This window comes from Haliotis cracherodii, unplaced genomic scaffold, assembly GCF_022045235.1.
Source record: "Haliotis cracherodii isolate W230 unplaced genomic scaffold, xgHalCrac1.p SCAF_3, whole genome shotgun sequence".
Classification (NCBI taxonomy): domain Eukaryota; kingdom Metazoa; phylum Mollusca; class Gastropoda; order Lepetellida; family Haliotidae; genus Haliotis; species Haliotis cracherodii.
In genome coordinates, this window is record NW_027266286.1 from 30213794 (window position 1) to 30240978 (window position 27185).

General features: G+C 39.1%; 1 protein-coding gene across 14 annotated transcripts in view; it reads right to left on the reverse strand.

Annotated features, from left to right (window-relative positions):
• Positions 1-262: 262 nt before the first annotated feature.
• Positions 263-27185, reverse strand: part of LOC139473962 (protein phosphatase 1 regulatory subunit 12A-like) — a 125879-nt gene continuing 98956 nt past the window's right edge. For 9 of the 14 annotated variants that reach the window (XM_071256827.1, XM_071256826.1, XM_071256823.1 and 6 more), the window contains 4 exons: positions 15320-15460; positions 12820-13008; positions 11507-11557; positions 263-6266 (listed from right to left, as the gene is read on the reverse strand). In XM_071256827.1, the coding sequence (XP_071112928.1) occupies positions 6180-6266; positions 11507-11557; positions 12820-13008; positions 15320-15460 (468 nt within the window). In that variant the 3' untranslated portion in view covers positions 263-6179. Of the gene's footprint in view, positions 6267-10347; positions 10435-11506; positions 11558-12819; positions 13009-15319; positions 15461-27185 lie in introns of all 14 variants that reach the window. The other 5 variants (XM_071256828.1, XM_071256822.1, XM_071256819.1 and 2 more) reach the window with 3 other exon arrangements.

Sequence of the window (27185 nt, forward strand, 5' to 3'; positions counted from 1 at the left end):
AAGGGTAATACTGGTGTTATTGCAGTGACTATATCATTCCCCAAGTAGTTGTTCAACAAATAGTATGTGCAAGCTTTGTGCGCATCCAAACCTTTCAGTTGATCAGTTGACATGTTGACCGACTCCACTATGTCCGTTCTTCCAGCTGGTTGCCCTCAAGAAAACATGTGCAAACACAACAGTCATGTCAATGTGATGTGTTAACATATCCAGCAGGTGCTTGTCGAGATAGTCTCTCATGAACAAAACACAAACGACAGAGTCAGATTAATTAGGGAAACCCCAAACAAATTTATTTAAGTGGGTAGGTAATCTTAGTGCTATACATTCCTAATGTTACAATCATTACTGATGCAAAATTAACACATATTCACAAAATGGTGAATGAGGGAGCGGCCCCAGGACTGACCGCATACAACATCGCAACATCCTCCGACAGCTGGGTCAAGTCTGTGTGCAGACATCATATTATGGTGCAAGACAACCTCTCTCTGTAACCACCACCTGAACCCCCGCAACCAACGTCTCTAGCAACCCAGAATAATTACACAAGTCTCCATAGCAACACTTGTACATAGGTCCCATGTTTCAGATAAGATACATCACAGTTTCTAAGCTTCTCCTGTGTTATTTTGCAAGTAAGGCAGTCTTCAGCTATATATACTACACATTGGAAACTGATTGTGTCACTCTACTATCTGGACACAAGAGTATCAGCATCTACACTGCATACAGCAAATCTAAGTCTATGACCTACAGTACTCCCAGTTTAGGATAGCCAAGTCTTCCACTGCCAGTGTCAAGAAGTGTCTTCCTAATCAGGGAGGACAGTGCTTACCTGCTCTGTCAGAATTGTTTATAATGTAACTTCTATGTAATATACTTAGTATATTGGAAATCTAAGGATTGACTCTTAACGTGTACACTACATCTGTCTTGAGTTGAAAGCCTTGATTAAGTTGTGGCCAGTCTTCTCCTAAATCAAACAAATCACACAGACTGAGATGACGGGGCACAACAAGACCAAGCCTCCAAGGAACGCATCTCCCCAGGCTCTTCTACCAACTCCTCCCTTTCATCAGATAACAAGCATTAGCACTATGTCATGTGTAGCACTAGATGAACGTTCAATAAATTAACACTCCAAATACAAGAACCAAAGAGCCTGAAAATGAGTCCTGTCCATAAACTTCTTGAATCATTTAATCTGTCACGGATTACTGCAACTGTATATACCCCCATTCACCATGGTAACGCTATTTGACAGAGCAGGCCACACACTCCATGTCTCTACTGCCAGCTGTCTAGGTGCTGAGTTCTACCCTGTACTGTGTCAGCCTAAAAGTAGCTTTAGTCACTTCAAAGATCACTCAAATGATCTATCCACAACAGCTCCTGGGTAAGGCCTGAGGTATCACTGATGATCCAAAGATCACCCACTACTACCAAGATCACTGAAAGTTCTCTTTACACAGATCAACCAAATATTTCTATTGAATTATTAGAATCCAAAGATTAGAAATGTAATCCAAAGGATCCCAAATAGTTCCCTATGTCCCAAATGGGATGACTTAAGCGATTTTTCCAAGACCCCATGTAGGGTCATCTCAAGGCACACCTCCAGATCTCCTCTAGGACCTACTCCTGTACAGTTTCAACTAAGGATCAGCTAGCTGCCTTGATGCTCTCAAGCAAATGCAGATTGTGGTGCCACTAGATCTTTTCAGCAGCTCTTTCACATAGAGCCCCTATGTTATCAAGCAAAGAGCACCAATTGGATGGAAAGTTATGTTCCCATTCTTCTGAGCATATTTGTTGACGAAATGTCAACAAAAAAATAGACAAACCGTGAAGGTCAGCATAACCTTTGTGGGAAGCATCGAACAGAAAATCAACCAGCAGCGGACTTTGTTTGAAACTTGGAAAAATATCAATGATATATTAATTCATAATCAAATTTCCTATTTTTCTAAACGAAGAAAAAAGATGATATATTCTGAAAATCAGGGGAGTTCAAAGAAAGTCCTCTGGACAAATTTGTTTAAAAAAAAATTACTTCATTGGCCAAAACCGCCACAGACGTTCTTCAACTCATTTGCAAGCTCGAGGTCCAGCATGTCACCCCGAGGCCCATCACTGCCTAAGGTTCACTCGGCCAGTTGGATCCATCATTGTCACAGCAACAAAGCCACTTGGTCAATGCAAACAAGAAGCAGGAGCGACACATGCAGATTGGTTGTAAGAACATCATTATGGCAAAAACATTGACGGCATGCTGTAAACTCGGACTGTTATCTTGTGAGTTCATGAGTAGTGCACTATACAAGCCTTGGATCCAACGTGTCATTCAAGGAATAATACTGTGCGTTGAGTTTGTAGCGGGGTTGATGTCAACCGTCCTCAAGTTCAACACCAAGTACCATGTGATGTACAGCAGCTCACTCACTCCTGAATCACTAAGATTCCAGGCTTGAGTTTTCAGTATGCAGAAGCTACACTTAATGTAGTCTTGTTAATGGATCAGTTATAAAAAAACCCGGATTGGGCAAAGATTATGCTGAGCAACACTGCTTAGTAATTTGGTCTCAAATCACATGCAAGAAATAACATGTACATAAGCATATGGGATTGATCATATCAAAACCCTTATGCAAAGTACATATTATCACTCTGCACAACCAGGTCTATGGCTCTAAAGTAGCACATTTCTAGGAAAGAGCGTTACAGAGTTAATAGACAAGTCTGTACAGAGTTAGTGCTATAAAATGCATAAAATACATCATTGTCCTGTATGACTGATATGGCCATGCTTGTTAGTGAGCGTGGCATGCAGACCCGCGGTCCAACATGTCACCACGGGGAGCATGATGGTCTCCGTCACGTCGGTGATTGGGTGTTGTTGCCATCATCACAACATCACCTAAACATCGTTGAGACAGCAGACGTCAACTATTGTGCACGCCAGTTTATCACAACAATCATGGCAGACAGCAGACACAAGGGCCAGATTCTGAAACTAGCTGCCCAGACACAATCTCAGATGATTCCACCAAAGACATCAACAAGAGAGGCATCGTGAAGGAACATTAATTGCAAAGTCTGGCTCCTGATTGTGTGAGTTGTCTGCAAGCTACCTTGTGGTCCGGCAAAAAAATTCCAGCCATATGCAAGCCTTAGATCCAACATGTCACCTAAGGAAGCTTAACATTAACGTCATCGGGTGGGGCAGGGTCAAGCCAAGAGTGACCTTGACCTGACAATGACCTCAGTTGACATTCATGATAGCGCTGGTGCACATAACCCAAATATTGGAGCCAATCACCAACAAGATATCATGCCTACAACTCAGAGCTTGAAATCTGCAGTGACCTTGAGGTGTAAAATACCTGGCAAAACCACCAGTTTAAGTACGAGTGTTCGTGCTCGCCAAGGTCACCGCTTACCTGATCTACGTGGACTAGTGCTAGGAAGGAAGATACAAAAGAATGCCTTCTCCCAAAGTAGCACTTTGATTGACTGAAGTAAGTAGTACTAAAGTGACTCCCTCATAACACGAGGGAGTATGCAGCCATGGTGGTACCTTGAACTCATCAAGACGAAATAGTCACTCATCTCTTGCACACGTCTTTCACTCTTCTTCAACTCACAACGACACAAAAATAGAACATATGCTGCTTATAAAATCTTAATCTCATTTTGAGATCCGTGTGATCACAAAATATACTTTGTATAAGGGGTTTTGATATAATAAATAATTTCCATATGAAAATGTACAACATTATTTACAAATGCATGAATATATACAGATCGGTAAAAAAAATGTTCAGGAATACAAAATATGAAGTATAAACAATGCTTAAATGACTTAAATAGAACTTAATCTCAAAAGGTGCAAACATTACATGCTATTTGGCGCTTGCTCTATTTTTAATTAAGTCGGATGGCCATGTATGAGGCAAGCTAGCAGTTGTTAACTAGTCTGATTCATCATGAACTTGGCACAAGTGGGACCCTATGATGGGTTAGGGTCAGCAGTTTTGACAAGATTACATGTACTCCCAGAGGTTGACAGCGAGATCGCTTCCGATTGGTCAATGGCCAGTGACCATGTGACTAGTTGATTATGCTCTCTGTGTTGGTTGGCCAGATCGTTTGGAGGCTGAGTTTAGCATCTGTCAGTCACAGCACCAAGAGAGATGTCTGTCTACATATCACATTGCACATTAGGGAACGAAATGCAACACGGCGATAAACGCAACGTTCCAACTATGTTCTACCACTCACTGAATGACTAGCACTTTTAATGACACCCAATCCAGGCACTATTCACGTATTCTTTCATCCCCAGCTTCCAGCAGAAACATTTCCCACATCCTAATACTGCCACTGGCAAACGAGGAACAGCTAGATAAAATGTACAAGCAAATAAATTTCAAACATTCTAACTGTACATGTAACACGTGATTGCAAAACTCGCAGAGTTTCATAAACACTATGAAAAACTAATTCACACAACATTTGTTGAAATTATCACACTTTGCTTACAGGGTGGTCAGTGTTGCTATGAAGACTTGCATATGATAGTTTTAGCACCATGTTCACAGTACTGTGTGGCTAGGGGTTCACTTACTGCACCAGAATGGTCATGTGTCTTGCACCAGGTAATTTCTGCGGGGAGGGGCGTCGGAGGACGTCGCAGCAAGTGACAAAACTTTCTCAGGTAAGCAACGAAAGCATAACCAGTAGTTAATACCAAGCTACTCTACATTATCATAGGAGCGCAGGGCTCTGCACTATACATGTATTTATAATCGGTTCAACAAACAACCATGCCATGCAAATGTTTTGTCCCCGAGAGTCGCTTAGGTCTCCCGTTCGGAGATGCTCGTGAAGCTGGAGTAGGACTTCAACCATGACATTCACAGCTTGGAGAGATCAGACTTGCCTCTCAACCATGTGCCTTCGAAAGTTACCTCCCCTTCCACAAATCTGACACACGTCAGTTTGATAGCTCTTGCAAAACTGAATTCCTTTCCTTGACAAAGTGGAACTTAACAGGGACAAAATGAGAAACAACCCGACAAGAAAAGAAAAGATTAGCACATCCGTAAATGACAGCAGCATGTACTGTACACTCCACCTAGTTCAATAGTTCACAAGACCATTCCAATATGCAGACATTCTATTCATACAACACAAAATACACATCTCCAGACTATGAGAGTCTCGCCTCCTGGCAGCGGCTTAACAAGCTTTGAATATTTTTTTTTGTATTTTTTTTGGCAACCATACAATGGAAAGAGAGAGGAAATAAAAGGAGGAAGCAAAAGGAGGTATGTTAGAGGTGTAAGCAGGTTGATAAATGTACACCCAGTGCCTGCACAGTGATAACAGAGGCTAGAGATCGCGTATGTTCAGATCAAATTCACAATAAAAAAACCAATCAGATCTTGCCTGCCTCTGACAAGTAGTCTCAATCAAAATGGTGGACACCAAAACATAGTTAGTATAATGCTAAGATTTTGAATTGTCATATCCACTAATTTTAGATGTACATTCATCCACGGAGCAACTGTCTTTAGATTGTGGAATATTACATGTAGCTTTCCTAATTGGACCGAGACATAATTCAGCTCAACTGCTACAGAAGGAAAATGGATAGACTAAGGAAAATAGAGTAAGGAATCAAGTTGCAGACAGTAAGGGTTCTATATTAAGGTTGGTAGGGAGTCAGTAAAATGGTATGGTAAACAAGGAATCAGTATTCAAGACAGTAAGGATTCAGTATTAAGCTTGGTAAGGAGTCAATATTAAAGATGTTAGGATAAGGATTCAATATTACAGAGACCAGGAAGTGGGAAGGTTCACATCAAAGGATAAAATATAGACACATAGCTGACGACCCTTTTGCCCTAGGGGCACAGGGCAGTCTCTCGAGAGGTCAAGGTCTCGAGTTGAGAGGTCAAGGTGATCTCGTGGGCTGTTGGTATAATACTACGGCCTGGCTCGACATCGAGTGAGAGGTTGGACAGGCAGGCAGGCAGGCAGGCAGGTATAAAACAGGAGCAATGGAAGACATTCATAAAGTGTCTTTAAAATCCCCAATTGCACCTTTGTAATGACTGTCCTTGGACCTCTTTCCATGATGAGAACATTATGAGTAGGAGAAGAAAACAGCACTATTTTGATAGTTTGCTTATGACACGGATTAAGGCTCCGTTTTCCTCTCGGAGGCGAAGGTTATCGTTCTTAAGGCTGTCCATTTTCTGAAACAAGGAAACAAACAGGGTATTGGTTCTGTCAACTGTATGATTTATACAATGCTCCTGGATTTGTTCAGGCTCTCGTAATGAAATCTTGTTGAAATTAGTACTGATTAGATGAAAAAAATACTCAGAGATAAAAGAAGAAGCTAATGATTCATCACTTGAAACAAAGAAACAGGAAAAGAAACAATACAAAATAACATAAAGAAATTTAACCTTTATCTATTGCAGAAGATTTTGTTAATTAATACAGAATAGATAATGCATGAATTGTACATTTCTTTTCATATCATTTACCTCAAACCAAAAACTAGGACAACTAGTTGAACGTTAGTTATTACAAACCTCCAAACAGCAGAAAACATTTGTGACATGTCACCACAGTTATTGACAAGAAGGGTCGAAGACTTAACAATAAGCAACATGGAGTCAACACTTCTACTCGTCACTGAATGAACATCATCGTCAGCACTGGACAGCATGGAGTGTGGGGCTTGGGAGTGGCATTTGTTGGTCTGAGTGAGTGTGGTCTGGTGCCACGCTTGGCAATATTCCAGCCATGTCAAGGCAGGCTGCACCAAGACTTGGCTCGTATCAATGTGTGAATTTAGCCTGTGTTTTCAGTGCGATGGGTGAACACTTATCTCCAGTGTACTGGACACCCATGCTTTTGGTTTGTAATGTAGATGTTAACCAATGCCTGTGGGCAAACTAAATTAGCCTGGTCACAGCTAGGAGTGAATGTTGGTTAACGCCAGTCAGCACTATTCTAGCTGTCTCATTGTGGCCTGTAAATAACTGACACTGGACCAGACAAGCAGCTGTTGAGATTAGGATCAATGTCCCATGCCGTTTGGGTTCATTGACAGCTGATCAACCAAGTCACTGAGTATGACCATTAGATCCATTTTCGTCACCTCGTCACCTCTGAAGACAAGCAATGGTCTACTGGGCATCAAATCTTATATGGGTTCCCGCTGGGGTCAGAGCTAAGAGTCAACCATCTCAGGTGATCTCCATCCAAACACGATACACACTCCACACATAACAGTACGGAATATGACAACACACAAAATCAGTATATCGACAACCTGATTCTGATCCTTGTAAACTCCAGTATTGTCATAGAGAAGGATTCAGTCCCCAATCCCCCAGATAACAAAATCCCTGGTGGTCGTCACCATGACTAGTTTAGTAATTTACGGTTTATGTACCAGTACATGCATCTCTCCATTCTGGTTGGACGCTGTCCAAATACATAGTATTCATCATGCTAGACTCAGGATTAGTATTCGGTTAAAACTCTTACAGATTCAACAAACCATGTCTCTGCCTACAGAACAAATTAGAACAAGTTTAAATGCATCATATGCACTCTACGAATAACCAAAACCTGAATGGCAAATGAAGAATGAAATGTTTAAAAATGGAAACATAATTTAGTATTGGATGACATTTATCAATGTTCACACACAATGATTTTTGCAGTTTCATCACGCTGCTTGTAACTAAGGTATGCGAGATAATGAATGATACAGGAATAGGACTCAGTGATATGAAGAGTTAGTTGTTTGTAACACCTGCCCAAATGACAACATGCCTGCCTAGTGTGTATGATCATCTCTAGGAGAAACTTGCATCCTTATCTGCAGTGCCTTCCATGACAGGGTCATTAACACAACATCATCGACGTTGACATGCTGTGTTACCTTGGAACAAATACTTTTACTTCACCTAATCAATTGGGTCTAATTCGGCTTTGAACAGTACTTCAGTTATTTCGCTGCATGTCCGTTATGTCTGGGAAGAAAGTGATGCATGTCATAGACATGTCTAATTGCTGTAACCCATAAACAATGGTATGCTGTTCACAAACCAAGGGTCGTAACAGAAGGCGATCCTTACACTACAAAGGGACTAAACCCTGCAGAGCCTGCTGCACTAGGTCACCTGTTCTCCTTCAACTTCCTACAGTATCAATGATGTATCTACACCTTGCATTATCAGCCTGTATGTGTGAGGGGTGTGGGGAGAGTTTCGATAATTTCAGCAAACTAAGCATTATCACAGCAGGTAATACCAACAGTTTCCAAAATATCACAATGTGGAAAATTGAACATAAGTTGCAGCAAGTATAAATAAAATATAATAATTAAGGTTTCAGAATTTTTAGTCTTCTGCTTCTCTATTTTAAAACGACTAATTCTACTTTGGGAGTAGAGACAGAGAGTCTACCAGATATATCATTTTGTTGATTCCCAAGTTTTCTTACATTTCCCTTGAAATCTATGCTCCAATATATTTTGTACAATTAGTCAATATCAGCTAAACAACTTACCAGGATATACTGGTACACTGTATGTGAGTTTTTAGACAATACAGAACTTCTACACAGAAACTGATCACTGTACATATACAAAATTATGTGCTGATACAATGTGATGAATAAAAAAGTAGATTTACATAGACGTGCATAACATGTAAGCAGAGAAGCTGATGACGTATAATAATGATGGGACTAAACACGATGAGTTGTCAGGAGGGTAGTATATTAGGCAAAGGCTTGGAAACATTTTCCCGTGTTTTTCATTGCATTTCTGAGGATATGAATCTGATATGTTTAAAAATATCACTGACAACATGTCATTCTTTGACAATAAGTAGATTTCTTGGATTTAATTTGTGAAAACAGGAAAAACTTTGCCTTCTTGATTGAATAAAATGGATTCGAAAAATATTTTTTCTTCTGTATACATGATGCATTCAGCTGAGAAAATACAGTGCAGCCAACGAAAAGTTTGTTACCGGTAAATTGGATATAAAAAAAATTATGTTTAGGATGATTAGAGAAAAAAAAAGCTTCAAAGTTATGTAGCTCACCTGTCAAATATTTGTAGTAATGATAAACTTCATAAAATAAATTACCCAAAGCAACAATAATGAAATATTATTTTTCTTAAATTTGGGGTTAATGTAACTTTTGATTATTTGTAGAAACATTTTATAGACTTTCAGTGAGTTTAGATGGCAAGTTTCAATCATCAGTTGATGAATGACATTTGGATGACATGATAAATGAACAGCAACACTGTGACGAATAGCCTGACCCAGGTGAGCTGTCAGCGAGTATATAGGTTTGTGGCAGGCTATGCGATGGGTAAACAGCTGGATGGACAGACGAATACACGAACGGACGGACGGACGGACAGATGAGCATGGAAGGCACTGCGTGAGGGTTAGTCCCACCTAGCCGTGTCAGTAGCAAGGCACCAGTCTTCGTGATTTCATACACTTTCATATACTTTCACATCTTAACAGCTATACCACATCAACTTTTGAAGTATCCATCTTTGCTTGAACATTCTTTACTTCTTCACTTTCATCCTTAATTAACAAACACTTCCACTACCAGCTGTCTACCACAAAATATTAAAGACAATATACTATAGGTAATATTGGTGCTTATATCAGATTTCCGGAAACATGTGAGACCTGTTTTTGATGTTCGGTACATAAAATAGAAATGAACAAATATTTCTCAAACCTAAACACCCTCTGTCGAAAGTACCTGTCAGCTTTAATGATTGTTAGGCAAAAATTAATTTGATCAAATATACCAAATATGAAAATTAATAGCAAAAGAAATTTTACAACTTCACATATTCACGTGTTAATGTATTAAATAGAGAGAACAAATATTAACTAACAACAAGGAATACAGGTAGTACATAATATAGAGAACTTTCTGATTTAGTAATGTTAATATGTACTGCATATTCATGAAGAAGACATGTATATTGATGCTCTCTCTCAAACTACCCCTCATCAATAATCAATAACCCACTACCACGAATCACCAAATCATACAACTAGTCTAAGATTTGTACAAAACTTGAATTCTGGGCTACAAAAAATAGAAACAAAAATACATCTGACCCAAAATCTCCCCCTGCAAAATATGACAGACTGGTTGAAAGACCATGCTTAGTAGAAAATAAAAGAAAAAACTTCAATCATGCGTCAAATAAAACCGCCTGTCGAAATATACGCTGACTGGGTGCATAGCTCCACAGTATTTTACCTATTTGGACAGTTTGGAAACGACTCGCGTCAAGGCCCTATTTTCATCCTTAAGTTTTGCATTATCAGCTTTTAGTTTGTCCATAAGCTGGAAAGGTAGAGAAGGAGTTATGTAACATACAATCTGACTGGATGATGCTTGGTGATCATCTCATCTTGTTACATACAATCTGACTGGATGATGCTTGCTGGTTCGTTCATTCTGTAGACTAGTGAGCGCATTAAATAAGAAGGGATCGACGAGAGAAAAGATGAGCAAGTTTTATCTAATAGTAGTAAGGCCAGGTTAAAGGTGGCGAGTGTTGGCAGTTTAGCTGAAATATCCCCATCGAGGACTGAACTGTGTACATCATGGGATGCAGACAGCATCTTTCACACCGTGGCAACTGGGTGCTCAGGCACAGAACTGATCACATGGACAAATAGGTTATAAATGATTTCTTTTTTTCAGGAATACATGTTTTGTATCTTCACTGATCTTATAATTCAGGCTTCAATATTGGATCATCAGGTTCCCCACTTTGCCACTTTGGCATGGAGTAAACAGCTTCTATGAAGTCTTTAGCAATATCATGCTCCATTGTGCCCAGCCGATCCCCATGATGGTTAAATCTACCTGGGGCATGGTGTACAGGTAAATCAAGCAACCGATCTTACGGTACATTCACACACTAACATAACGTTATCAGCCTTGGCTAAAGTTCCAAACATTTGGTTTTATGTTTTGGAAAATGTTCACAATAAGCCAAGGTTTCAAATCGCCAGGTTTCTGCTATCCAAACTGTCCGGAGATTCTTTTCAAAATTTGTAATATAGAAGACTGTCCTATCAAAAATTGACAAATCCTGAAAATTAGCTGACATAATTTGTCTGAAACAAGCGGCTAGTGCTTGAATTCCTGACTGTCCCAGTTTGTCCTGTATCAAGCTCGGAGTGCCACTCTGAATGCACCCCTCCAGTAGGAGATACCTACCAAGATGTACAGATCAGGGAGAACAGTGGCAGCTTCACTTGCCCCAAACTGCAAACACCCCTCACCTTTAAGCCAGACTAGAAGCTTGAGAGATATTTTCAGAATGTTTATATATTTTAGAAGTATGATATAGAGCTAAAAGCTAGCTACACATGATCCTACACAAGTCAGGCCAGACAACACTCACTTTGAGTTCTTCTTCCAACTCAGACACTTTTCTCTCCAATGCTCTCTTTTCCTGAAAGGCAATCCAAAAATAACTTGAGTTGTAACAATAGACACATATTTCAATATCACGCTATTTGTTATTGGCTTCTAATACAGGCAAACAAACACACAAGCACACAAGTCAGTATTAATGACACAATTCCAATGGGAGCTGGTAGTGGCAGATGATTAATACACCAGTGAGTTAATGTTGTTTTACACCACAATCAGCAATACTGCAGCCACATATCAGCTCCCTGTAAATAATGGACAATCACATCAGTGCTTGATACTATGACAGGGAGTCATGCCATAGGGCTACAATGACACGTTGTCGGCCAAGGCATAAATAAGCACCAAGCCCTTATTCAAGTCTGCATGAGGACCTGCTCTACGCTTGGTCCCCACAGGGTGATTGACAAATCCCATGACCATGGTTGACTTGTATACAGCACAGGAGTCAGGGAAACTGCACACTTTTACACAGAGGGGTAGACTTCCACACTACATGCAGATCTTTTACCCTACTGTATCAATTGTTAGAGTGTTGACATGAAAACTGTTTGGTCATCCCATGCTAAATGTCTACATTATTCTGACCATATCAAACTAGTAATGAGATTAACTATAAGATTCAAAGAAACGTTAACACTTCATCTTATGGATCTTGCAGTCCTCTTTCCTCGTCCTGATAGAGAAATAAAGATGAGAACATGTCATGGTACTTAAACATAATTTGCTCTAAGATTGCTGTTGCGGCCTATAGATAATAAGAATCAACTCAGAGCCATTAATTGCATAATTAAGCTAATGTATGTGCGAGATGGATGGGAAATCCAGAAATTCCCACTATTTCTGTATTTCACAGGGAACAAAGGTGTGAACGGGTTAGTCAGGGAAGGAACACAACCAAACTGTGTGCTGGGGATTCCATATGGTTTGCTTATAACCAACATCTAGCAAGCATATCCCTTTAATGCAATTATACAAATTTCCAATTTGGTAACACCTGTTCACGATGCCATCTAAAATGAGCCAAAAATGTTTTCCAGAGTCGAATGATTTCCCAATTTACCCAAATAACCTCAAAATGGGTAGAACATGAGGATAAGAGCAATCTCTTTAATTCAACAATTATTTCATTAATTTAGTTTTCCTGCTGATCACTTTTGTAAGTATCTGGCCCTGCTTCAGACCGACTCCAGGATCTGGGCCTGCTTTAGCATACTCTACAGGTTATGTCCAAGCTACTATGCCACCCCTCATGCAAGACTTGTGTTAGTGATATGTTACTTGATCGCAGTCGAGCGTGGACTCGGATAGTGGTGTTACCCTCTTGTCGTTGGTCTCAGCTGTGCGCGCAGCGTCAGTGTGTTTTCTCATCATTTTGTCCAACTCTGTCTTTGCATCCCGAAGCTCTCGCTTCGTCTGCTCCAGCTCTCTCCGTAATCTCTCATTCTCTGACTTTTCATCTTCATATAGCTGAAAATAGAACTGATCATTAGAAAAGGGTTTGAACTTTGAACCACAACAACTATCAGAAAGCCATAAGACTATCAAAATGAAGATTTCAGTATTCCACACATTTCACCTCAATTCAATTGTCAGACAGACATTCAAATTTTCTGCAAGAGCATCTCACTTTGTTTTCAAGAGATTCTGAAAATGTGAAATGTCATGGACTTGAATTAAATTAAACATACAACTTCCTTGATACGTGAACTATTAACTTTTTTACGGCTTGCTGTTTCTTTGATGTATTTGATGGCCATCTGAGAAAACTAGCATGATGAGCAGGCTGATGCCAAATATGAAGACAATCCACTAAGAAATGATAAAGTTACTTAACCCCAAATCCTTACCCTTACAGCACCGGGGCCATAGTTTTTCTCCTTTTTCAGTTATACAGATTTTAATAGTGAAAAATTTGTCAGTAGATAAAAATATTTATTAAAAAATTGTTTTAGTCATTTAAAACTAAGTCTAAGTCTAAAATACAATTGAGCCAGGCAATTGATAAAATCAACTTTTATCTTGACATCTTATTGCTTTAATTTGTTGAATACTAATGATTTGGTTAATTTGTTGTTTAACACATAACAAATTATTATAACCCACTGTGGAAAAACACGACAGGCTATTACAATCCAGTGTGCTATTGCAGAGTGCTATGGAAAATAATTATTATAACCCACAGTGACATATAACATGACAGGTTATTATAACCCTATTATATTACACAACAGGTTATTATAATACCCTGTGACATAATTAACATGACAGGTTATTTTAGTCTTATTATTAATGTATCCTGTGAAAACAGTTCAAAGCAGTATCAAACCAACGCACACAGGCCAATCAACAAAACAAGCACAAGCTACTCCTCCACCTGTGAAAGTGTTTGTATTAAAGGAGGACAACTCCTGTGTAAGCAGTAGAACCTAACCCCGATCTGGACCCAGGTCCTGCTGCATCCAGAACTACCGTATCTGTGTTCATGACCTGCTGTCTGGGTGTAAATGTCATGTCACAACGGGACCAGATACTCCTTCACTATTACACAGAGGTGCCACATCACACTGAAATTCCTTCCTAACGTCACAGATCAACTTACGACATTAAAACACCGGACATTTTGTGCATCAAATGGGATAACAATGTCTACGTGTTTCAAGGCGGTCTAAAACCAACATGTATGAAGTCTATCCATATCTGACTTAGCTTAACTTAGCAACTCAGGTTGCAATGTGTGTGTTTTACAGTGAGCACTAGTCTTATAGCCAGAACCCATATGGTAATGTCTAAGGTATCCACAGCACAGGTGAGTATAGCTGACAGTCAGGTTCTCTTCATATCATTAGAAGTAGTATTAAACTGGTTTAGCTTCTGTTAATAACACTATTTGTTTGTTGATTAACACAACACAGCAATGTTCCAGCAATATGAGAGCTGACTAAACCAAGTCTACATGAGACAAATCAGTGATTGATAGTGATTGATAGATTGATAGTCATCAGGGTACGATGACACGCAATCAAGCGAACCACTGAGTGAAAAAGTATTCAGAAGCTATGTCTGTGAATGTTGCAGATGACAATGCTGAGATAGATCTGAATAAACCGTTCATACATCAGCAATGATCTGTGCTATGACAGCCATGTTACACAATGTAACTTGTGTAAATAACAAATCATTGAAATCTGCAATACCACCAGTACCATATAATCATAGTGGAGCTAGTGGAGCTATTGTAATCATAGCAGGGGTAGCGGGGTAGCAGGGTAAATCCATCGCTCAGCATGCCTGAAGACCAAGGTTCGATTCCCATCAAGGGTGCAATGTGTGAGGCCTTTTTCTTGTGTTCCCCGCTGTGATATCGTTTGAATATTGCTTAAAGCAGCAAAAAACTATACTCACACACTGTAATCATTGCAGAACTATGCTTATGTCAATTCCGTTCCTTCATGGGAGTGAATTGAATTTTAAACCACTCTTAGCAACATCCCAGCTATATTACTCAGGAAGACAACACAGATGGACTTCAAGAACTGTATCCATATTGGGATATTCTTCAGCATGACAAGCCAACTCTTTAACAACTTGGCTATCCCACGAACCCTTCAAGAATCTCAAATCTAAATCCTACACCACTATGAGCATCATTCCTTCCATATCACAATGGGGGACACCAGAAATATGCTGAAAATATTGTATCCATGTCGGGAACCGGAACCTGAAATTTTATCAAAGGCATCAACTGCATGGCTACCCACCAGCTGTTTTCTGTGCTTACCTTCTTGTAATCGCTGTCTAGGGATGAAGGCGTTGACCGGGAGTACTCGGAGTAGGAGCTGGGCCTGTCCCTGTACCGATCTGTTGGGGTCATGTCTGTTGAGGAGCTGTAGCGTGATGAACCATAGCGGGACCCTAGTGTCTGCAACACAAACCACAGTCAACATTACACACTAACACCAGGCCTTCAATAATGATTCTGATTTTAACAAAACCTTGTGGAACCTTCGGTTTGATTTCCACTTTATTTTGAGTAAAGAGTATGGTTTTAAGCCGCTTTTAGCAATATCACGGCGGGGGACACCAGAAATGGGCTTCACACATTGTACCCATGTCAGGAATCGAACCCGGGTCTTCGGCGTGACGAGCGAACGCTTTAACCAATAGGCTACCCGACCGCCCCTCTCTCATAGTATGAATAGAACTAGTCAGAATTACTTAAATTTAGAAATTATGTTCAACACAGGAACTAGTGATAGTACCGTATTTGACGTAATAAGCGCCCGGGGTGCTCTCAAAACTAGAAATGGGGGTCTCTCATTAAAATATAATTTTGGTGAAAAAAAACCCAGAGGTGATAGATCGTAAAATTCTAGGTTTATGTACCTAAAATGATACAAAAGAAAATTCTCTGCGTATTTTACGTATATATTAGCAAATATCACTGTGGGCGCTTACTAGAGCGGGGCGCTTATTATGTTGAATACGGTAAATGTATTAAATGTAATTGCATTTTATGAAGTAGTCCTCAAATATGTTTAACAATAACAAATCTGTTATCCATAAAAGAATTGATATATATATATATATGTATGTATCAAAGTTTACATAGCAGAACTCCTTTACACTCCTGAACAAATTTCAGCAAAATAGCAGACATTCAATGCAACCAACAGCACTGTAAATGAAACAACATGTTATCATTAACTTGTGAAGATAACATGCATTTTTAAGATCATGTGTGACTTGTTTCAATTCATATATATGACAATTAGTATTGTCACAGCTTGGACCTTTGTAACCATGTGAGATTCATAGCTGCAACTACTCAGGATGAATCTTGGAGCACTAGAGAAGTGCCATCACTGTGTACATCAGAGCCATGCCTCACTAGCCAGTCCCATGATTGACACGAGTCCTGCATGACGCCTTATACCGGCCAAGAACAGAACCTCCCAAATCAGCTCACAACCAACTATTTAACAAACAAGCAAACCTGGACTTCACTGTAAAGTTGTAAAATATATATTTTATTTCAAATCCTCATCAAACTGCTTCAAGTGATCTACCAGATGTCTTCACATGTAATGTGTAAATAATCGAGTCTGGACCAGACAATCCCGTGACTGACATCATGAGTATTGATCCACGCAGTTGGGATCAATGGCATACATCAACCAAGTCAGCAAGCCTGACCACCCGATCCCGTTAGTTGCCTACTTACAAGCATAGTCGCCTGTAATGGCAAGCATGGGTTGCTGAAGACCTATTCTATCCCAGATCTTCATGGGTTGAGTAAAAATTAGTCAGCCAGTACTTCAGTCAAAATGACCACTTGTCAGCTGCATGTGCTAAGGACGCCAAGGGCAGTCATTGATGCTGGCCACTCTGGTAAACCAATGAACACAAATGTGCTGACAAGCAAAGAATCATAATCAAGGTTAATCTGGGTTTCTCACCCATGATTAGCAGATCCTGGCAGAACTAGGGGGAGGAAATCTGCACAAGAAATGTCTAAGAGGTACTCGCTGATTTCAAGAGAGAGGTATGCCAGCCAAAGCCACCAGTTGTAGTTTGATGGGATTGTCAGACCCTGCTGTCTGAGAGGATCATACCAAGTTTCATGTAAACAATCTGGCAGAGCCTGCAATCTGAGCCAGCTCAAGGTGGGCCAGTGGCAGCCCTACCTGACTCACATCATCTGTCATTACATCAGAGCATGGGAACCTCTGCCATGATCTATGTGTTGAATCAGACAGCATGTGTAATGTTTCTAGCTGATTCCATCCCATCTGTAATCAGCTGACATCATTTCCTGCTGAAGGTGGACAGGACAGCCGGCCTGCTGTCATACTATTCACATGCTGCTGCCATTGTTCCCACTTGAACCCTATTATATCCTGATCAAAACTCCAAAGGTAGGAAAACAACCATCACCTGATCACCAAGAGAAAATATTGAATCGTAAATATAAATAGCCATGTGATCAAAAATGACAAAACATGAAAAGACAAAATTCCAACTTTAGATGGTAATATCACATCCCTCAATTAAACATGGCAGAATACCTAAAAAATCCTTAAACTACTTCATTATAGTAATGACAGAACTCACATACAAATCATATCAGATACTGTTTAACAATATGACCTCCACGGGAATCTCCTCTAGCTGAACCATAACTATGGGATGAATACTGTAATTGCTACAGACTAGACTGTCAACTTCTTGCACTAAAGTATCATCAATTTACAACCATCATAAATAAAACCTCATATTCCTCCGACCTTACCCCTGGTACAAAATATGAACATGTATGACTGATCCATGTACCTCATGGGACTTGACTATCCACTGTACATCATACACAATCAATACATAATGTATTATCTTGTTAACTGATCAGCAAGTACATGTACCATGATGTACAGAGAACATGGAAATAACGAACTACAGGGGATCGAAGCTCAGACAGGTAGGATTAACATAATGCAAGTTTAACAAAGTTGAATCGGCACCAGTGATTGTATTGCTTCGCTGCGATTGTGTTGATTCGCCGCTGATTGCGTACAGCCAATTGTCAGTGACACTTGACACTGAGTGAGATTTCTCAGTTCGCTATACACTTCACTAATTAGTTATAGATGGGCTTGTTGGTGATCAGATATCAGTTCGCTGTATCCGTTAGTTCGCTGTAGAGAGTTTGTTTTGTACGTAAATTTTATATGATAATATATAGAAGATATATCGTGCATTTTTTAACAGAACCCATATTTAACTTAATCCTTCATCATGCAGCCTTAAAGTAATAATTGATTTGGTTAAATTGTCTTTTAATAGATAACATAAGCATCCTAAACAATCTCTTCTTTCAGAAACTAAGAAATCTAGACTTGCCAAAACAATGCAGACTTGCTTGGAATCTTGGATATTTTTGTTTCCAGATCTGTATAGGATATTTAAGCCTCCATAGTGGTATAATGTTGTCAGGCCTAGGATAGATGTCTGCATCCCTACAAATACATAGACTAGTCCTGTCAAACCCTTATCACAGGCCCATGTCATTCCCTGAATAACAAGGTGTCATGGCTTTGCACCAACTACTTCTCATATTTTTTACCATGCCTCTGTCTGTGACATATTTCCAGTGACATTGAGCTTGATATAATTGAAAACCCTGACAGCCTTGGTCATTGTTTGTGACACATGCCTGCTGTAATGAGACCGCCATGCCCTGTTGATGTCATGAACCTAGGTGTGATCAGTGTGTTGGGTCCATGTATAGAAGTGCGGCTATCTCACTAAGTGTTATGTTCTACACGGCAGAGTGGTGGACAATTTAGGAGGGACCTACCATTCAATACAAGAATAGGACATGATCAGGGATAATATTACCTCTTCAAAAGCTGGCTAACATTGTGTGACAAGGTTAGGTGTAAGGAAATACATTTACTTATCCTCAACAGACATAAAATTACGTGGGGTTCCAGATCTCAATCAGAGAGGTTGATGGAAAATTCACAGTTTACAAGGGCAATATATTTCTTGAACTTCTAACCTTTATGCTGTATTTAACGTAAAGATATTTCCTCGATTTTACAACACAAATATGAGAGGTTCCAGATTTCTCTTAGAGCCGCCATTTCACAAACTGACGATTGGGCCTGTGTCTTATGACCTGATTGTCCTAAATTTGACAAATACTTTTAAGTAAAAGCAACAAAACACTTTCTATATACAAAAGAAACCTCTACCAAACGCAGATTCCACAGTGTGATTTCAACTATATCGTGAGCATGCGTTTATGAATCACTATCAAATAGTGATAATACCAGTTGTTCGTGAAAAGGTGAGCATATCCTGCCCCACCAATGGCACCATCACAAACACAAGCAAAGGCAAGTCAATTATTCACCTGAAATAACATAGGAACTGAGGGTACAAGTCAAATACGGAATTGCATTGAATATACTTTTTGCCTAATTTGGAAATGTCTTAATCAGTGTCCAGGACTGATCAAACCCACACAGACAACACTACCTGACGATACCTACACAGATAATATGTACGGCCAAAACCAATACAGAAATGATCAATCCAGCCCAGACACGAGTTATTTCTATCTGTACATCTTACAAAGGTTACACAGACATTAAGCTAACAGTTTTCAAAATCAGTGAAATCAAACACGATGGTACTGCCAAGATCCCCTCCAAACATCTCCATTACCAGGCTTCCAAATTCCTCAGTCATGAGTAATGCTACCATAGTATTCACGAGCTGATCCCAAGTTACGAAACTAATACAACCAACTGCAATACACCTACAAGTCTGGCTGAGATCAGTCCACGAGATACCTTGTCACAGGGCCTATCTGTGAACACTGCAGATGGGTGCAACACAAGGAGATAAAACATACACTCTTTCCAAGCTGACAGCACTGCCATTTTGACTATAAATTCTGGCATTCCACTTGAATAATTTACCAGTCTCACTAGTAGGCCTTACATGGTGCAACACCAGTCATCCCTGTCTCAACATGTGGGCAGCATCTATATCATAGTCAACACATCATTGCCAACAAATCTATGGATATGCATTGGATATGCCACAACTTATGACAGAACACATTCCAGGGGAAAATGTACTGAAAGTTGAAAGGAAAAAATTACAATCTATATGAGTATTTGCATTCCACTGAATGCCTAGTTCATAGACTAAAACAGTCCATCTTTCCTGCTATCATTTTGTAAACATTAAGACCGAGCATCGGATGAGTAAATGAGTGAGTTAGTTGGGTTTGACCCGCTTTTAACAGTATTCCAGTTATATCACGGCGTGTCAGCTTAATGTGGGAGGAAAGCCAGAAGTGATGCAGGTCTCTGACGTTTACCACTTCAGTAAAACCCACGAGCACAGGTATGGTGCTAACAAACCTAGAAACATAATCGGGGCAAACCAGGATATAAACCCACAATCATAGGTTTCTGGCATGCCCAAGGGACGCAACTCTGCACAGCGAATCACGGCGCCTAAGACGACTGGGCCACCCGTGCCCACGGAATGAGTAAATGTAATCCTGTACAGTGGGGCTGCAACCTTTCACAGTTGCATTGTGATACTTTGTACAACAAATATCCTATCATGAGGTGATACTAATGAAACATATGAAACATGTAGGGCATGGTATACGATCATAAAATGATCTGAAACATATTACTGACTGTATGCATGTTAATATTGTTACACAACGCAAGTTCTGACTCTTTATGATCTGTATCATGTACCATCTCCTGACATTACCACAATCATACAACGCGTAAACTGACTACACAGGTGAAATAGGCCTACAATTAAGAAGATTTAGTCCTACATAGGGTCTTATTCCTTTTGAGTAATATTCCAGCCATACTACAGAGGGAGCTCACCAGAAATAGGTTTCACACATTGTACCCACAATGTTGGGAAACGAACCCCAGGTCTTCGATGAGACGAATGAGCACTTTGACCACTAGGCTACCCCACCACCTCTCCAGAACGTTCCAGCAGCAGGAAGGGTGGTGAAGTGCTCTTAGGGTTTAAGAAAATGTAGATTCATGCACATGAGGATAAACTAAAACAAATTGAGAAGAGCACTTGGCTTATTTTGGTCCTGTCAACATGCCAATCATATGTTCCTCACTAGACCATCTGCTTCTAAACATAACATTTAAACTGCACTTAACAAATTAGGCCATACTTTTGGGGCAGTGAAACTGCACTTAACTCATTTAATAGGCTATACTTCTGGGGGCAGGGTGACTGCAAATAACAGATAAGGCCATACTTCTGGAGCAATGTTTCAGTGACCTGACATTAGTAATGAGATGTACGAGTTGAATAGGATCAATACAAGTGAAGCCATAAATATTCAAGCCCCGACTATGAAAAACAACAACTGACAGAGCAATGGTAACCCCATCAGGGACCAATGATATGCATAAAGTCACACATGCAATCAATCCTCCAAAGACATTTGCTATGACAAGCACGGAGTACTGTGGACTTACTCTGCCCCAGAATCCTCACAGGGTTTTGAGTGAGTGAGTGAGTGAGTGAGTGAGTGAGTGAATGAGTGAATGAGTGTAGTTTTGACATAATGACAGCTTGAACATATTTCTACATAGAGTCTGAAGGAGACCAATCAGCTCTGTAACTGGGGATGTCACCGATGTATCCATGCATAGTCTCCACCTTCCGTCATCAGATCTTAATACAGAGAGGTATCATATCAGAGTCAAAGATTTCAATTAGATTGAGCAATACCATACCATCTCGAAATGAAAAATAATATTAGAAGAAGCCTAACTGAACAGTTAAGTGAGTTAAACACAAACACAAAAACTGTGCAAACTATGGTGATACATATTGTCTTGTGACGCGGCCAGGGATGGAACCCCCACCTTCTGCTCTCTTGGTGGACACTCTGCCACTAGACCACAGAGATGGTCCAGCACCACATCAAAATGTACAAGACAGTCCAACTGCAGCAGCACCAGCAACAGACTTCATCCCAATTAATCAGTGGGTGGCCGTTACAACATAATGGACCCCCTCTTTAAGTTTGCTTACAAGTGCAGTGATAGGTGTACACTGAAATAATAACAAGTCTTGTTCTATAAATACGTCTGCTATCACGCTTCTGGCAACATGAAGAAGCCAGTGGGTTGCAGTCTGCGATGGGTAAAGCCATCCATTCCTCTAAATAGCAAATCTCATCATGGGCTTGAGGTTTGGCAGCACAAGATAGGGGAATGTCACTGTAGACAAAACCTGGTCCTTCAATTGAATGTTTATAGTTACCACATGTTTAACCTGTGTGATGAGAATGAGGATTATTAGCATTGTAAATCACAATTCAGTGTGTGCTGTTATTGGTTTATAACTATGTTCAAATGGGACTGAAGGTTGCACCCCTTCTAAACTGAATACAGAATATGACTGAATAGTTTAAACATATATCCTGCATTTGTTTCCCTCCAAAATGTGGTATTTGGCAGTCCAACATGATATTTTGTTTTGACTTGTATTCAAGTTGGTTATTACTGACGGAAACCCATCAGTTTATTACTCTCTTGGTATTAGTTTATTGTGGAAGCTTATGTCATCAATCAGTGTTCATTTACATTGTGTCTGTATTCAAACAATAAAAAAATCTGGTTCATCACAAGCATTATAAAGCAAAATGAAGTTGCAGACACCCAATACTAACTAACAACCTCAATTTCAAAACGCATATATTTATCCCCGAATATCTTCTGTTTTTCCTTTAAATTCCAAAGGTGATCTTAATGAAAATCTCACTGAAAGGAAAAGGCATTGATGAGGATGGACTAGATCATTCAATTAACTTGTGACATCTTGATTCATACATAAAATGCATGTGATTTCTTCATCACAACATTTTGCAATCTAATGAATTAAAAGGTTCATGAATGAGTGAGGGATTTGGGTTTAACATTATTCCAGTTATATCACGACAAGCCAGCTTATTGTGGTGGGACAGCCCAAAGTGATGAGAAGGTTCATGAAAACCAAAATGACACATGGGAAAGGGTCACCTCAAGCTTCACACATTCAGAAAAGGCTAACATTTTAGTACACTCAAGGCTCAAACATCAGGTGAACTGAAAACAGCAATATTCTTAGTACCAACAGAGAAACAACACTTCCAAATTAGACATCCACATATTCTTCTCCATGTTGAACTGCCCAAAATAACTAGGAAGTCCTGCCACAATTTCAGGCAAAACCTACTCCAGTCTCTTTATCATAAACACATTTCCCAATAACAATATCATAACCAAAAATACCACACAAAACAGGAAAGAAGCCATAAATACCCTGTCACCTTGTCTATTTCGCATACAAGTACAGAGTAACCCTGTTGTTTTTTCAATGGAGCTGAACCCTTCAAACGTCAAGAGAGTTTATCCGTGAGAGCCGAGGTAATGATCTCACCATCTGTGGCCTCAACACTAAACTTGTGGTTGGAAGGACACAGCTCAGCATAACAATTTTATTAACATGCACAGCACATGGTGAAGGGGGAGGGGTTAATCAGCTTAAACCACATGGTGCCTTAAAATTGCTACATGCCTTCCATAACACTAAGTATGTTTCCTCTCATTTTCCTATCCCATCAGCACAAACAGTGCTGAAATGTACTGGTATGCAAATATTGGTTACATTTTCTTGTTATGAAAGCCTCTTTATTTCTGGAGAGTGAAAGATATGCCTTGGTCTACACTGAGCTAACAATGTTGCACTGTGTGGAGATATTTTTTTGTGCAGTTTCCATGGCAACTGTGAAATAACGAGTAAGGCACTGAGTACACCTTGACCCAGATATTGTTTTCAAAATGTTCTGTTTCAAACCAAATATTCTTCATTTGTTTCACAAAAATAGAACAGTGAAATTAGAAGTGAAAGAAGTTTCTAGATACAATTTACATGAACAAGTTAACTGAAGCGAACTTAAAACTGAAACAAGAGAAAACTCACACTTAGCATCAGAAGATAAGATAAGATAAGATAATATTTATTGCAGAAACGTTCCATTACGGGACAGATGCATATATACATATATATATATATATATATATATATATACATATATACAGACATACATAATTTACATTCCTGTAGACACATACAAAAACAAAAAAATCAATATTACATATTTGATGATATTATTATACATAAAATGTCAACGGTTGATTATGATTATTTATTGTTTGAAATTATAGATATGGAAACAAATGCAGTTGATATTGACTGCTTCATTATTTGACAGGATGTAGTGAAATAATTTTTCTTCATGACTATGGACATTTACATTTACATTTTGTCTGGATAATTTTTCAAAGAGTATATTTTTTTCTTGAGTGTGTTTAATACAGTGAAGTAAGTAGTGTTTTTCGTCATCAATAGTTGAACATGTAGAGCATAGCCTCTGATGTAGTGGGGTTGGTGGCTTTGTATGTCTTCCAAATTCAATATTTAATTTATGGTTACTTAATCTTAGTTTAGAAAAGTGCACTGGATATTTTTTTACTTTACAGTGACTGAGATAGGGTTCTAATTTAATTCATTTTTAACTATCCTATATGTCCTAAGTTTGTTTCCTGTGCCTCTTGTTGCATTTACATCTTGAAGAGATTCCTTGAAGAGGGAGTTGAATTTAGATTTGATTGTCTCATTGAATATTGGTGATATTGGAAAGCTGAAGTACTCAAATTGTGTTTTCCTAAAAATAGATTGAGCTGGTAAACCCATCCTAATCCTTTTTTTCACCAAATAAGTACTTTCTGTAAAAGCATTCTGAAGTATTATGTTTTTGGAAGAACATACATGGTGATAAAAATTTGCTATTTTGATTTATACTGTGTAGATAAGTGTTTTCATAACATATTGTTCATTCTCACGCTCAAACAGAACTGTCAATTAGTCTACCTTCCACCACCAGTTCTTCCCAAAGTCACAAAAAGACTGTCTTATACACCCCAATGTAAAATATTTTCAGATGGATCTGAATACTTGATCCTATCATCGAAGCAACTGATGTTTTCATTTCTCAACTGAAGAAAATTGAAACAGAAAGAGCAGCATCTTAATGTGCCATGTCTACATTTTCCAAAACACATATATCACTTCTTGTTAAGAAAAAAAACAATGTTGTTATTTTCTACTTGGTGCCACATTTACAAACATGCCACCAGGATGAATTGGTTTGCCTAAGATCAGAGTCTATAATGAAGGATCGGCAACAAACACCTCACATATCCTTTCTCCTTTTACAACTCTCAGCTCAAAATCAGCAAGAAAATATTATCATGGCAGAAATGGAATGCTAGTTGTGAAATCTTGAGGGTTCCCTCTAAACAATTATAACATGACTTAAAATATATAGTTCCAGATATCTCTTACGGAGCAGTGTGTACCAAAACCAAGACTCCATTAGCCGATCTTGTACTTCCTCATCTTTTCAGCAGAATTTACTCCCTACATTTGTGATGTCATAAGTTAAAACCTTCCCTTCTCACTAAGTGAAATTCAACTGTTTTACTATGGTGCTTTCTTAATTGTTGGGCAGAGGTTTGAGATGAGTGTTGCTTGTACGTGTACAGATCTCAAAACACAGCTTGATTTAAGGAACTTGATTTAACTTGCACCAGGTCAGGTGCATGTTGACATGAAACCCAGTTGCACCAGGCAAAACCAGGATGCACACTGGTCCCCTACATTTATCACAGTTATTTCATACGGTGGTCTGCTACCAGTGTCACATTAATTAATTGCTGTGAGTGAGTGAGTATGATTTTACGCCACTTTTCGCAATATTCCAGCAATATCACTGCGGGGAACACCAGAAATGGGCTTCACACATTGTACCAATGTCGGGAATCGAACCCAGGTCTATAGCATGACAAGCAAACTGTTTAACCACAAGGCTACCCGACACACCCCTAATTGTTGTAAAGCGCAATAGGAACATGTGCACATAATCCTGAAAGTAAAATAAAGTTTGATGACATCAAGCCGGCAAAAGCATGACAAATTACACGTAACACAGGGATAAGTGATGTACCGGTAGTATGGTAAATAAACTTAATAGGTATTTAGTGAATTCAAAGACTGACTTTGTAAGGATTAGTCAGAGGCAAATTTGAATTGTTTGGCAGACATAAATATTAGGTTGTATATTTCAATAATAGGTTGCACTTGTGCATGTTTTATACAGCTAAATCGAGTCCTGCAACATCAATTCAGCTGGTGGTGTATGTGGGAAGTTAATGATTTTCAAGTGCTCTGTATGTGACTTCAATGTTTTAGCAGTCCATTGACATTTACTGTGGAATCCCAAACATTTAACATATTTTATCTCCTCATAAATAATATTAACAGATAAATTATTCATCAAGCTGACATTATGAAATACTTCAATAATTCCTTTGTATCAAAATCTTTGATATTACAAAACGTATAAAAGATTTAAAACATGTCGTTTATGTTAATATGTAGATCAAAATAAAGTTTGTAATTCTGAAAAATGTTAAACTTCCCTTACAAAAACTTTTTCATGTTATTTGAATTACAAAATTTTGAATAAATATTGACGTTCTTGTCATAGTGTCGAATTGTGTCAGTGGTGGGCATTTCATGGTTCGATGACATGCTCACAACCTGTTCACAGAGCCTGACGCGGATCTATGTTATTGCCTCTTACAGCCAGCAAGTGAAGTAGGCTATGTTGAATCAGGGGTGGAGTTTAGTGGAAGAACATCACTGTTAGACAATATCTACCAACCTATACACATAACTATACATATACATTGACATAAAATTCATTCCCACGACACTTAGGGACCAGTTCTAAAGTTCTATGTCAGATAAAAAAATATTTCCTTAAGTTCTGAGACATCCCCCACTCTACCCCCCTACACCCCCCCCAAAAAACTTAATTCTGAAAAATTTGAATTTCGGACTTGTGGCCTCTTTTGTCATGCACTCTCGGAACGTTTGTCGAATGAAGCTTATCTACTAGGTGTTGTCAATCATTTCTAATCTTTTTATAGATTAAATCTGTTATCATACATTACGCACTG